Consider the following 13,203-nt stretch of genomic DNA (forward strand, 5'->3'; position numbering starts at 1 on the left):
CACTCCCAACACAAATCTGGGCTGATATCTCTGTGGACTTCATTGAGGGCCTACCCAAGGTCGGCGGGAAATCGGCCTTATTCATGGTGGTAGATCGCTTTTCCAAGTATGCTCATTTCATTCCCCTGTCCCACCCGTATAGCGCGGTTTCAGTTGCCCACGCCTTCTTCACACATATTTTCCGTTTGCATGGGCCACCCGAATCCATCGTCAGTGACAGGGACCCGATTTTTACTAGCACCTTCTGGAAGGAGCTGTTTCGGTTGCAGGGTACAACCCTAGCCTTTTCTTTCGCCTACCACCCTTAGACAGACGGGCAAACAGAGGTGGTAAACCGAACAATAGAGATGTACCTCCGTTGTTTTGTGGGTGACCACCCCCTGGATCCCCTGGACTGATCTTCAAGACGCATATCCAGATCTTGAGCTCGGGGACAAGCTCGTTGCCCAGGAGGGGTGTAATGTTGTGGATGCGTTTGTGGGGAGGACATACCGCCACCAGCAGCAGCAGTGAAGAGGGGCCCACATGGCACCAGCTTATCTTATCAGCTCCTTAGCCACCAGCTTATTGTATCAGCCAACAGCTTATCTTATCTTATCTTATTCTTAGCAGTCTCTCTTATCTGTTCTTACTTTGTCATTGGAAGAGTAGTAGGAGTTTGATTTATCTTAGGGAAGCCTTATCCTTCCCAAGTAGGAGTCTTATTTGTAAGTAGTCGAATTCAACAAGGAGTCTTCCTACAAGGGCTCTCACCTCTTGTAATCTCTTATTTAAGGAGCTGCGATTTGAGAATAAAGGCATCCAATTTTCAGTCAAGAAAAGAGTTGAGGAGAGTTAGGGTATCTCTTGGACAAATCACCCCTTAGGTCGCCACGATAGGGTCTGCACGCAAAGGGAGGGGCAAGGGGAAGCTAGAGGTTCTCCCCATGGACTGACCCGTGATGAGATCCTATGCCCAGGCCCACAACAGGGTAGTTGCTGTTTTCTACTTTTCTGCAGCCTGAAGTTATTATTGGCTCTTTTCTGAACATGGAATGTGGATGGGACTCTGGGATAGTGATGACTGATGACCAATGATCATTTATAGTCCAAATCCAAGTTTAAGTTTAATTCCTTTTTTTCTTTTTTTATTTTCCTTTTGTCGTGTGTAGAAGCAAACCAGCAGACTTGTGTCACCTTTGCTCTCTTTTCTATTCATGTGGGTGGGGGCGGAGGTTGTTTCTATTATATTCATATTCTTACAGTGAGGCATGATACTTTAGTTTCCTAGTAAGGGTGATATTTTTAAATCCCTTTAAGTGCTTGTACTCATCATCCATGACTATGGCAATATTTGAATGAGGAAGACCACTTGTAGATTTTGTACCATAAGAAATATACAGGAGTTTTGAATACATGTTACCCGAACAAGTCTAAGGTGAGTTTGTGAGGGTAAAATTATCATGAGATTGGTTCCAAGTATGACAATATAGCAATTAGTGTGGTGCTTTTAAAAATGAAAATAGTGACTCGAATACATATTCTGCACTCAACAACTACATAATTCATATGTGGATGATAAATAGTAAGTGGTGGACTGGAAGTGGAATTAGCCAATTATCTGTTTGTACACTATAGGCTGGCCAAAACAGTATAGGGAAGATTTATAGGCCTTTTAAAAGGTGGATGGTTGCTTCCAAGTTATGCTGGAATCACTGTTGCATGAACTTAAAATGATTACCCAGAAAAGGGAAGGTGATATGGAGTAACATTCCAGTAGCAATATTTTGGAATATTTGGAGTTAGAGAAATTCACACTTATTCAAGAACATGGCATGCAGTGAAGAGGAGTTGATGGCTAGGGAATCTGGTACTATTATCTTATAAAGAATTTTTTGAAATAGCTCACAGTTCTGTTTAGGTTTTTGAAAATATGTATGCTACACTTACAAGTCCTATTGTAGAGTGTTGTAGAGTTTTTATACACAGTGCATGTTTTTGCTATTTTATTAATGAAGTATACTTTATCATCAAAGTAAATAAATAAATGAGTGGTGGCAACCATACATGTGTTTCCTCGTTCTTTTACATCAAGTCTCTTCTAATGCAATATGGGATTTTTCAGATTGTTTAAGACAATATTTGCAAACAGAATCTATAATGAAAATTGTGACATTGATTTTTCAGAAAAGTTGCAAGATTAATTTTTTCATTGGCTTCATTTACCTTGACAATCTATTTTAGATTATTTATTGGATAGAAAAAGATGACAGCTGCAGTCCACTATGCAGAGCATGTTCTAATGAAACTTCTTTCTTTAACAGCTTGGGTTAACCGGTTTGCCAATGCTGGTGATGCTGCCATGGAAGTAGCTGGAAATACTGCATTACGAGTAAGATTCTTTTTCATGTTCTTGGATTTTTTTTGGTATAACCTGTTTCTGGATGTTGGTTGATATACTTTTGGCATGCCATATCCTTGTTGATTTTTATTATTCCTCCTTCAGTTCTTTTGTTCTCTAACAAACTCTACTCCCCATTCATCTGCTTGTTCTATGTGGTCACCACCAGGCCTTGGGTTTATAAAGTTAAATTTTGATGGAAGTAGTGAGGGTAATCCAGGTCCATTAGGTGTAGGTGTCTACAGAGATGAGAATAGGAAAGCGATTGCAATTTATTTAGGTCCCATTGGGGTTGGGGACTCTCTAAGAGCTGAGGTTTGTGCTATACTAAAAGGCATAAGGAAGACAAAGGGGTTAAGTTTACAAAACTAGTTGTTGAAGGGGATTCAAAGTTTGACAGTGTATGCCCTTAGCTCCAATTAGATTGATGTACAAATACATTTATTGTAAATTAATAAAAGTACATTATGATTTCATGTTGGTACTAGTATAGTTCTATGAAATAGCCCTTAAATTTAACACTTATGAGACTCGTGTTAGTTTATAATGTTCTTAGTCGTTAGATAGACTTTGGGGGTTTATCCTGTCAAGGCTGACATTGATGTGCTACAAAGAAGTTGGTGCAGCTTGTCTTAGCTACTAGGGTTAGACCAGAAACACATGCAGTGTGTATTTGGATGAAACACTGAACCCGAACCATTTTTCAGTTATGCCCTGGACCTTGGAGATTGATGGACAAAAGTGAAAAGTTACACAACCCCTAGACTTGATTATGGTGCTGCATTAGGTGCTAGATTGGACTATCTTTGATATGCCAATCAGTGAGATCCATCAAGGGTCAAAACCTGGGTATGTTGGAGTAGTATGAGAATTCACTTGTATGATTATAGTGTAAGATCGGTCCCTTTGTCGGACAAAGTGAATGATAGGGTTTACACTCTTTATAATGGAAACCTAAACTGTCGGCAATGGATTTTAACTGTGTTTGAGATTTGGTTTTGCGAAATATATTTAATTATATATATATCAGTGTTTTATGAAAATGTTTGCAAAACGTTTTAATTCTTGGGATCCATCCGAATAAAGACCGTGACAACCTTGCAGCCAGGGGAGAAGTCTTCCCTATCGGGCAGTATTTGATCATTATGGGCCGAGAGGTTAAGTGTAAGTAAGAGACTATTAAGTGTTGATTACTTGATGGGTTTTATCTTACTTAAGTCCATTATCCCTAGATCTTTATAGGATGGTTGAATTCAATGATCGTTTAAGTGTAAATGTTGGGCCCATATTGAGCCCATAGTGATGTGCTCAGGAGTTCACTTTGTTTAGTAGTGAATTCGGCCAAGCCTTTTCATAGAGGGTGGGCCGAACCCATGTGGATTTATGTGTGGTCATTGTGGGGTTCCATGCCATACAAATTAGGCCTAAGTTGGCCATGCAACACCCTTGGGTCATGAGCCTTATAGTTGATGGGCCTAAGGCCCATAATTAATATGATTAATTAACCTGCCACATGACAACTTTGTCATGTGACATGGGGTGAATTTGGGTATGGAACACCTAATCTTATAAGAAGATAAGTATATCTCTAATTAGATTTTAGATCTGATCTGGATTATCTCCTAATTAGATTAGGAGATAGCTCCATAAGTAATTATAAAAGAGGGGCGGATTAGTCCAAAATAGCTTTATATTTTTGCAGTTTCTAGTTCTCTCTGTACCCTTTTGTCTCCTAGTTTTTTTCCCAGTTCGACATTAGCTATCAAGGACTAATACAGATTAGTTTTCTTTTGATTTTTTCAAAGAAAAATTCAGAGGAATTTCAGGCTGACCTTCCCTAGTTTGATCCAAGCAGTTGGGTTGCAGTTTTGCTAAAAATTGTGTTGTTCAATCAACTTCACTTATACACTGTGCCATTTTCCATTGAGGCTGGTTTTAGGATTGATTTAGGCGTGAACTTTCACCATGGGATATGTGCTTGTGGTATCCGTATCAGGTACAAATCTCCCTCTTTGTTTGGTTTCAAATCTGGTCCGATCTAGTGCAAGACCGATCCTGAAAAATCTAGTTTCTCAAAGCATAGGGAATTCGATTCCTAGAAGGATTAGGAAATTTTTGAAATTTCGCCCAGCCATCTAGTATGGTTCGGCCATCCATATGATGGATCCTAACCCTTTCAACAATTTGACAGTATGGCTTGGATTTTGTCATATGGGGTCTTTTCTTGTGTGTCCCATTTCAAAAGTTTAATTCAATCATTTGGTCCTCTAGGGCAGCCTTTTTTGGTTAAGGAAGTCTGGTATAAACCTATTCCACCAAGGGTTGGGAATTTTTATTGGGAAGCATTCTTGGAAAGATACATTTGTAATTTATTTTAGAAAAAGAGACCTAATTGTTATATATCTCCTCATTGGTATGTTCTCTGTAAGCCTATGTTATATACCTTGTGCCACAGCCTATCTCTTTGGTGTGTTCTCTGCAAGCCTATGGGTGATTTACTTAAAACATAATTCCCTAAGCTTTTTGCCCTTTCAAATCTCAAAGGTGAAACTTTCTCTAGAATGGGAACACTTTCTCCTCAAGGAATAAATTGGGATGTAAGCTTCAAAAGGGGCCTAAGGGAAAATGAATATGCTTTTCTTTTCCACCTACTTGGTCTTTTGGAGACAGTGTTTTTAGATGAAAACCTTGAGGACTCTAGAATCTAGTCAGCTTCTCCTGATGGTTTCTTCTTTTGTTCTTTTTTCAAAAACCTTACTTTTCCTACTTTAGGGGTAGACTTCCCAGTGAAAGAGATTTCATGTAAGGTTTTTCTACCTAAAATTCAGGCCTTCAATTGGAAAGCTTTCCTCGGAAAGATTAATACTTGTGATATGTTGTAGAGAAGGCCTAATTCTTGCCTTTCTCCTCATATGTGCTTTTTATATAGGGCTATGGCGAAACTCTTTCCCATCCCATTTATTAATCTCTTGCCTTTGTCACATATTGGGGCATATCAGCCGATATGTATCTTATTGGTGACCCTCCGATATGCCCCTATAGTGTTAGTGTCTGACCTATTTTCAGGGGGGTAGACAAGCCTAAACTGACCTCCTGAACTGGTTTGAAAAAAAAAACAAAAAAAATAAAAAAACAGCTAAAGATACAGGCCGATATGCCCCATCTGGTGTGTATTGATATTTTGAACCTTGTTATTTTGGTTGCAGGTGCACCCCCCAACCCCAAGATGTGGTTGGTATGAAAAGAGGGAAGATATTGTGGAGAGTTACAAAAGGGGTAAAAACCTTGGACAACTTAAATGGTATCTTTAGAGCGTGGACAGAGGTGGCACAATCCTCTAGAGAAAAAGAAAAGATAAGAGTGGAATGAAAACCTCCAGAAGGGAACAAAGTAAAACTGAGCTTTCTTGGAAGCTCCTTTGGAAATCTGGGTATGGCAGGAATGGTTGGTGTGTTCAGGAATTCTGAAAGCAGGATACTGTCTCTATTTTTAGGACCTATTGGAATGGGGAACTCATTGAGGTCTGAATTTTTGACTTTACTGCAAGTCTTCGGTGAAGGTGGAATGGGATTCAAAGTTAATTGTTTCAAGGGCTAACTGTAACAGACATACTCTGTGGACTCTTGGACATGCTTTTAGGGAAGTGGAAAGCATTGCGAAGGACATAAATGCTGAATTTAAATGGGGTTGGCAGTCCTGTCTCCTATATGTAAATGAATGTCATAACTTAATCCCTAAAAATAGGGGTGCTCACAGTTCGGTTAACCGAACCATGTGCACTTTTTTTTTAAACCAAACCGGTACCACCGGTTTTTCAAAAACCGTGAACAAAACTGAACCAAAATCAGTCAGGTAAATGGTCCATCATTTCGGTTCCTCGGTTTTTATATTTACAGTATATATTATAAATACTACAAATATATATAATTTGTTATATATATATATTATAATGCATGTAAATCTATAGATAATATAATATGTGTATTAGAAATACAGTATATATAGATATATGTATATGTATGTATGTATATATACTAGTAAGTGTGCACGTGCTTTGCACGTGGCAATTTTTATTTATGATGATGATTATAGTAAATAATTTGTTTCCAAAATTTTCTACATTTTTTTATATTTATTCTTTTTGTTTAATATGATAAATATACAATATTAGAGATGTGTTCAAATGTTTTCTACAATTTTTTGTATTTTTTATACTTTTGTGTGTTTTCACCTTTTTAAAATTTTATTATTATTTAACTATGATATCAATGGTTGACACTTTTTGACCTAAAAGGTTGAATTGTTGGCTTGCCACCAAACAGGAAAACAACTCCATTTTTGCATTGCTTTTGAATTTGTATTTTATTTATATCATCAATAAAAATAATTATTCTTTGTCACACTTAGTTTTCTTTAATATAGGTAATTAATATAGGATTTGATGAAAGAATGAGAGTTAATACCCTAAATATAAACTTAAAGAGAGGGAATTAAATGAGGAGATATGTGGTAGTTCAAATTACATTTTGTGTCCTCAATTAGAGAGGGACCAAATTCAAAAATTGGGTATTTTAGTCAAACAAAAGTTTCACTCTAATACATACATAGCATAGATACATACATATATATTGTGTGTGTGTGTGTGTGTGTCTAATACATACATACATATGTGTGTGTGTACACATACCGGTCAGTTAACTGTTGGTTTTTCTTCTAGGTTAACTGTAACTGAACCAATCGGTTTGGTTAACTGGATTTTTCAGTTTGGTTTCCTTGGTTCAGTTTGGTTTTTTGTGTTTTTTTGGTTTTTGTTGAGGACTCCTACCTGAAAACCCACCTAGGATTTACTGCTGATCAAATGAAAATTCAGAATTTATTCCAATCAAAATATAACATTTTCAAGCTAAAAAAGTTGTAAATTCAAAGAGGGTAGGAAACTGACCTTTACCTCAGATTTCTCCCGCAGTCTTAATAATGAACCTATTATGATTCGGCCTGCCCTTGAGTTCTGTTAGTTTGATAACAGCCAAGAAGAGAGAAGAAAGAAGAAAGAAAGAGAGAAAAGAGGAGAAAAGTCTGGTTCGAATGAGAGAAAAATTACCTCTCCCATTCGGCCAGACATGTTTTATATTACTAATAACATAATGGAAAAGACACGTGCCCTTACTTAAGTGAGGGACACTAGTTCTAATATAATATTATAGATCAGCAACCTCAACATAAGTATAAAGACAGAAATACCCCTACACTAACACCCCCTCAAGCTGGTGAGTATATATCATTATAATCCCAGCTTGTTACATATGTAGTCCACTCTTCCCCGACTCAATCCTTTTGTAAATAAGTCTGCCCACTGGTTCCCTGTGTTAACATATGCAGTGTCTATCACTCCATTCAACATCTTCTCTCTCTCATAGAGTGATAGTCAACCTCTATGTGCTTGGCTCTTTCATGAAACACCAGATTAGAAGAAATATGAACTGTAGCCTGATTGTCACAATAGAGCTTCATTGGAGTGTTAACATTGTATCCTATCTCTTGTAGAAGGTTCCTTAGCCACACTAATTCACAAGTAGTATGTGTCGTAGCTCTATATTCTACCTCTACACTGCTTCTCGCCACGACTGTCTGCTTCTTACTTTTCTATGTCACCAGATTACCCCCAAGAAAAGTGCAATAGCCTGTGGTAGACCTCCTATCAGACATAGAACCGGCCCGGTTAGCATTAGTATATCCTTATATTTCGAGTTTTCCACCACTTTTGTATATCAAACCACGACTAGGAGCCCCTTTTAAATACCTCACAATTCTTAGAACCGCATCCCAATGAGGAACCAGAGGTTTCTGCATGAACTGACTTACCACACTAACCGCAAATGAAATGTCTGGCCGAGTAATGGTTAGGTAGTTTAGTTTACCTACAAGTCGCCGGTATCTGCCAGGGTCTTCAAACACTTCACCCATATCATTGCTCAGTTTAGTATTTGTTTCCATAGGTGTTTGGTCTAGCACCTAACAAACCTGTTTCCTTTAGCAAATCAAGCACATATTTCCTCTGACACAAATTAATACCATCCTTAGACCTTGCTACTTCTATCCCCAAGAAATATTTCAATTTACCAAGGTCCTTTGTTTGAAAATGTTCCTATAGAAAAGTTTTCAACCTTGTTAATGCCCATTTTATCATTCCCGGTAATAACAATATCATCTACATACACCACCAATAGGAATTTTCCTGCCTAAGAGTCATGACTAGAGACGGAATGATCAACTTGACACTGTTTCATACCAAACTTCTTTACCACCTCACTAAACCTACCAAACCATGTTCGAGGAGACTGTTTAAGCCCATAAATAGCCTTCTTTAGTCTACATACCTTACCATCCTCCTCCTGAGCAACAAACCTCGGTGGTTGCTCATATAGACCTCATCGAGCAAATTACCATGCAAGAAAGCATTCTTGATATCAAGTTGATAGAGGGGCCAATCATACATAGCAGCAAGAGAGATCACAACACAAACCGAACCTATCTTAGCAACTGTGGAGGTCTCTATGTAGTCAATACCATAGGTTTGGGAGTACCCTTTTGCAACCAATCGAGCTTTCAGGCGCTCTACACTACCATCAGGTAAATACTTAACAGTATAAACCCACTTACAACCGACAGCCTGCTTCCTAGGAGGAAGAGTGGTGAGGTCCAAAGTATGATTATGAATTAGAGCTGAGAGTTCTTCCATTGCACGACACCACCATGGAGAGGCAAGGACTTCTTGGACATCCTTAGGGACAACAACTGAGGATAACAAGGAGATAAACTGGCGATGGGAAGCGAAAAGGTGAGTGAATGAAACATAATTAGAAATAGGATGAAGGGTACAAGTGCGTTTACTTTTCTGCAAGGCAATGGGAAGATCAAGATCAGATACTGGGTTTGGGGCTAGTGTGGAGACAACTGCCGGATCTGTCGACGTTGATGGAGCTGGAGGAGTAGTAGTCGGTACATGTGGGCGATGTGTATACACTTGACGGATAGGTGGCCATTCAATAGGTGGTGGCACTGGAGGCAAGGACTTGGTCACGGCTGGAACAAGGGGAACAGAATCCACAACTGGAAGTGGAAGAGGAGGAGGTGATGAGGAGGAAGAATAATCACTAGACCCCAAGAAAAACGGAGTAGACTTAAAGAAGGTAACATCAACACACACAAAGGAATGTCGAGAACTAGGATGATAACACTTATAACCTTTCTGGGTCCGGGAATAGCCAAGGAAGATGCACTTAATGGATCGTGCATCTAAATTGTCCTTCCCGGGGCCCAGATTATGGATGAAGCATACACACCCAAAAACCCGAGGAAAAAGAGGAAACAGAGACAAGGTGGGAAGCAAGGTAGTGAATGGGGAATGACCATCAATGATAGACGTGGGCATCTGATTAATCAAAAAGCAAGAAGTAAGCACCGCATCACTCCAAAAGGGTTTGGGAACATTCATGTGATGCATGAGGGATCGAGCTATTTCCAAAAGATGACGATTCTTAGCCACCCCATTTTGTTGTGGGGTGTAGGTACATGAGGTCTGATGTATAATGCCATGTTGGTCCAAGTATTCTTGAAATGATGAAGAGAAATATTCACGGCCATTATTGGAATGAAAAATTTTAATGTGAACACCAAATTGGTTGCAAATCTCAGCATAAAATTTTTGGAAGATGGTAAACAATTCACTCATTTCTTTTAGTAAATAGAGCCACATCATCCTTAATAATCATCAACAAAAATGACAAAATATCTATATCCATTGTATGACATCACTTTATAAGGACCCCAAACATTTGAATGAACTAAAGAAAAAGGAGTCGACACACGGTTATCAATCCTAGGACTAAAGGGAAAACGATGATGTTTCCCTAACTGACATGACTCACAATCTAAAACAGAAAATTTGACTCAACGAAGGAACCAAAGATTTCAAAACTTTCAACGAAGGATGACCAAATCGACAGGGCCACTAGAGAGGAGAGAGAGAGATGATTGGAGAGCTGTTGATGTTCTTCCACCACCATCAAGATAATACAATCCACCAACTTCATGCCCTCCACCAATCTTCATTCCCGTCTTGAGATCCTGAAAAGCACACAAAGAAGGGTAAAAAGTAATAGAGCAATTGAGTGACTTGGTCAACTTACTAACAAACATAAGGTTAAACATAGGGACATACAAAACTGAGGATAAAGATAAGGGGGTCATGTTAACATTGCCAACACCACAAATCGAGGATGTGGAACCATTAGCAAGGGTAGCAGATTGTGATGTTGGGCAATGAGAGAGGGAAGAAAACACACATGGAGTTCCAGTCATGTGATCGGAGGCTCCAGAGTCAATAATCCAAGGATTGGGTGTGGATGCCAAACAAGCCATACTTGTGTGTGTGAAAGTAGCCGTGTTTTGCTGAGATGTGGATTGGACAAACCTCTCATACTCATCACGGGGAACACTCACCATCTCCTTCCTGGGAACATCTGTGGATGTAGGAGGCATATGATCAGCTGAACGACTCTCCTGTCTGAAACTGGTGTCACTAGTCAGGGCATGATTGGCCCAAGTTGAGGGTGGACCATGCAAGTCATAGCAATAATTAATGGTATGTCCATCCATACCACAATGAGTATATCTCCTCAGACCCGAGCCACGTCTTCTGCCACAGGCTCCCCCTGAATCTCTACCTCTAGTACGACCACCACCACGGTTATATGTAGGTCCACCACCACCACCACTCCGACCATATACTGGACCACTGCTACCACCACGGCCAGACTGAGCTCCTCGAGCTCCATCTCTAACACCATGGCTCCTTGATACTGCAAAGGCTAATCTATCAAAAACATTAGAGTTCTTAGTCGATCCAATGGAAGTCCTCCGAAGTCGAGCAAACACCTCTTCTAAGGAATGGAGAGCTGACCCTCCTAGTATTTGAGCCCGCACTGGTTCATACTCAGATTTCAGCCCCACTAAAATCGAGTCACATCAAGTTGTTCTCTCTGTTGTTGCTGAATTTTGACACAAGAAGTGAGGGGGTGATAAACATTCAACTCATTACGAATGTTTCTCATACTAGCATAGTACTCCTCAAGACTCCGATTGCCCTGTTGCAGATTAAAGTATTCCTGATACAACTGATATACTCTGGTTGTATTGTCTTGACCAGAATACAACTTCTTAGCATGGTCCCACACATCTTTGGCAATGTCAAGAAACATGAAATTTACACTAATCTTGGGTTCTATACTATTCCATAACCACGTGATAATCTGTGCATACTCTTGTTCCCAGTCATCATACTCATGAGAATTAGTGGAGGGTTTTGTTATGGACGCATTCGTGGGGAAGAAGTATCACTGCTGGCAGTAGCAATAACGTGGGACCCTCATCAGATTATCTAGCTAGCCACAGTTCATCTTACCTTATCCTTATCTTATCTGCTTTCTTACTCTTATCTTATCTGTTCCAATAAGGATTAGTATAGAGTTTGATTTATCTTAGGGAGTTTTTATCCTTCTTGAGTAGGGAGTCTTATCTAGGAGTCTTATCTATCTTATTTGTAAGCAATTTAGTTAGTCTTATGTAGGAGTCTTATCTAAGAGTCTTATCTATAAGCAATTTAGTTATCAAGGAGTCTTCCTACAAGGAGGACTCTTACCTCTTGTAATCTCCTAATTAAGGAGCTGAAATTATTGAATAAAGATATCAAATTTCCAGTCAAGAAAGAGAGTAAAAGGAGAGTTCGGTGATCTCTTGGACAAATCACTCTCTAGGACGCCAAGATAGGTTCAACTAGGAAGGGGAGGAACAAGGGAAAACAGGAGCTTTTCCCTGTGGACCGACCCGTGACGAGATCCTACGCCCGGGCCCATAACATTTTGGTATCAGAGCCAACAGTCATGGGAGATCTGGAGCAGCTATCATCCAGGGTCCACGAACTGGAGCATAGGCTCGTGCAAACCAGCGTGGAGGTTCGTGAGGTCAAAGACGATGTCCGGGAACTGTGACGCTTGCTGGAATCGTATTTCTCTAACAAGAGAGAGGAATCCAGAAGGGGCTGTAACCACAAACAGCGGCCGACTAGACTTGATGGAGTCGTCCAGCGAACAACAGGTCGGTGCCCCGGTAGCCGCGGTCGTTCCCAAGTACAACAGGCTGGAGTTCCCTTCATACAACGACGTCGGAGATCCTTTGGGATGGCTGTATAGATGCGAGCAGTTCTTCCGCAACCAACGAACAGGGGACAACGACAAGGTAAGCTTGGCCGCATTCCACATGACGGAGGAGGCGCAACTCTGGTTTTATAAATTGGAGCAGGAGGAACCCGGGCTTAGTTGGACCCAATTCAAATCCTATTGCCTCCTCAGGTTTGGGCCTCCATTGACGAGCAACCCGTTAGGTGAATTGATCAACCTCAAACAGACGGGAACGGTGGCTGAATACCAACGCCAATTCCAGACCCTCCTTTGCCAGAGCAACTTAGGTACGACTGGACCAGCAAGTAGACATGTTCACCGCAGGGTTAGCAGAACCCTTGAGGGTGGATGTGGAGATGCAACACCCCCCAACTTGGTTACAGCTATGAATCTAGCTCGTGCCTTCGAACGAAAGATGCAGCTCAGCCGCGGAACCTTCAGTATGGGGCGGCCTCCATCTGCATGGGCATCCCCGGAACCACTCGGAATGGCTCCATCTTCGGTAGCCAACCAAGAACGGAAACCACAAATGAGCCACAATTCCAGATCAGCATTCAGTGAGGGGAGCAGCATTGTTGCACCCCC

The 13,203-nt window shown here is 40.3% G+C and overlaps 1 protein-coding gene across 2 annotated transcripts in view; it reads left to right on the forward strand.

The window, feature by feature from the left end:
- The window catches only part of LOC148848769 (uncharacterized), a 37,725-nt gene that overhangs the window by 17,076 nt on the left and 7,446 nt on the right, over nucleotides 1-13,203 (forward strand). For both annotated transcript variants that reach the window (XM_088950479.1, XM_088950480.1), the window contains one exon: nucleotides 2,304-2,371. In XM_088950479.1, coding sequence (XP_088806605.1) covers nucleotides 2,304-2,371 — 68 coding nt within the window. The remainder of the gene's footprint in view (nucleotides 1-2,303; nucleotides 2,372-13,203) is intronic.

This window comes from Nelumbo lutea, chromosome 6, assembly GCF_056320005.1.
Source record: "Nelumbo lutea isolate HS-2025 chromosome 6, American lotus-T2T, whole genome shotgun sequence".
In the NCBI taxonomy this organism is placed as follows: Eukaryota; Viridiplantae; Streptophyta; class Magnoliopsida; order Proteales; family Nelumbonaceae; genus Nelumbo; species Nelumbo lutea.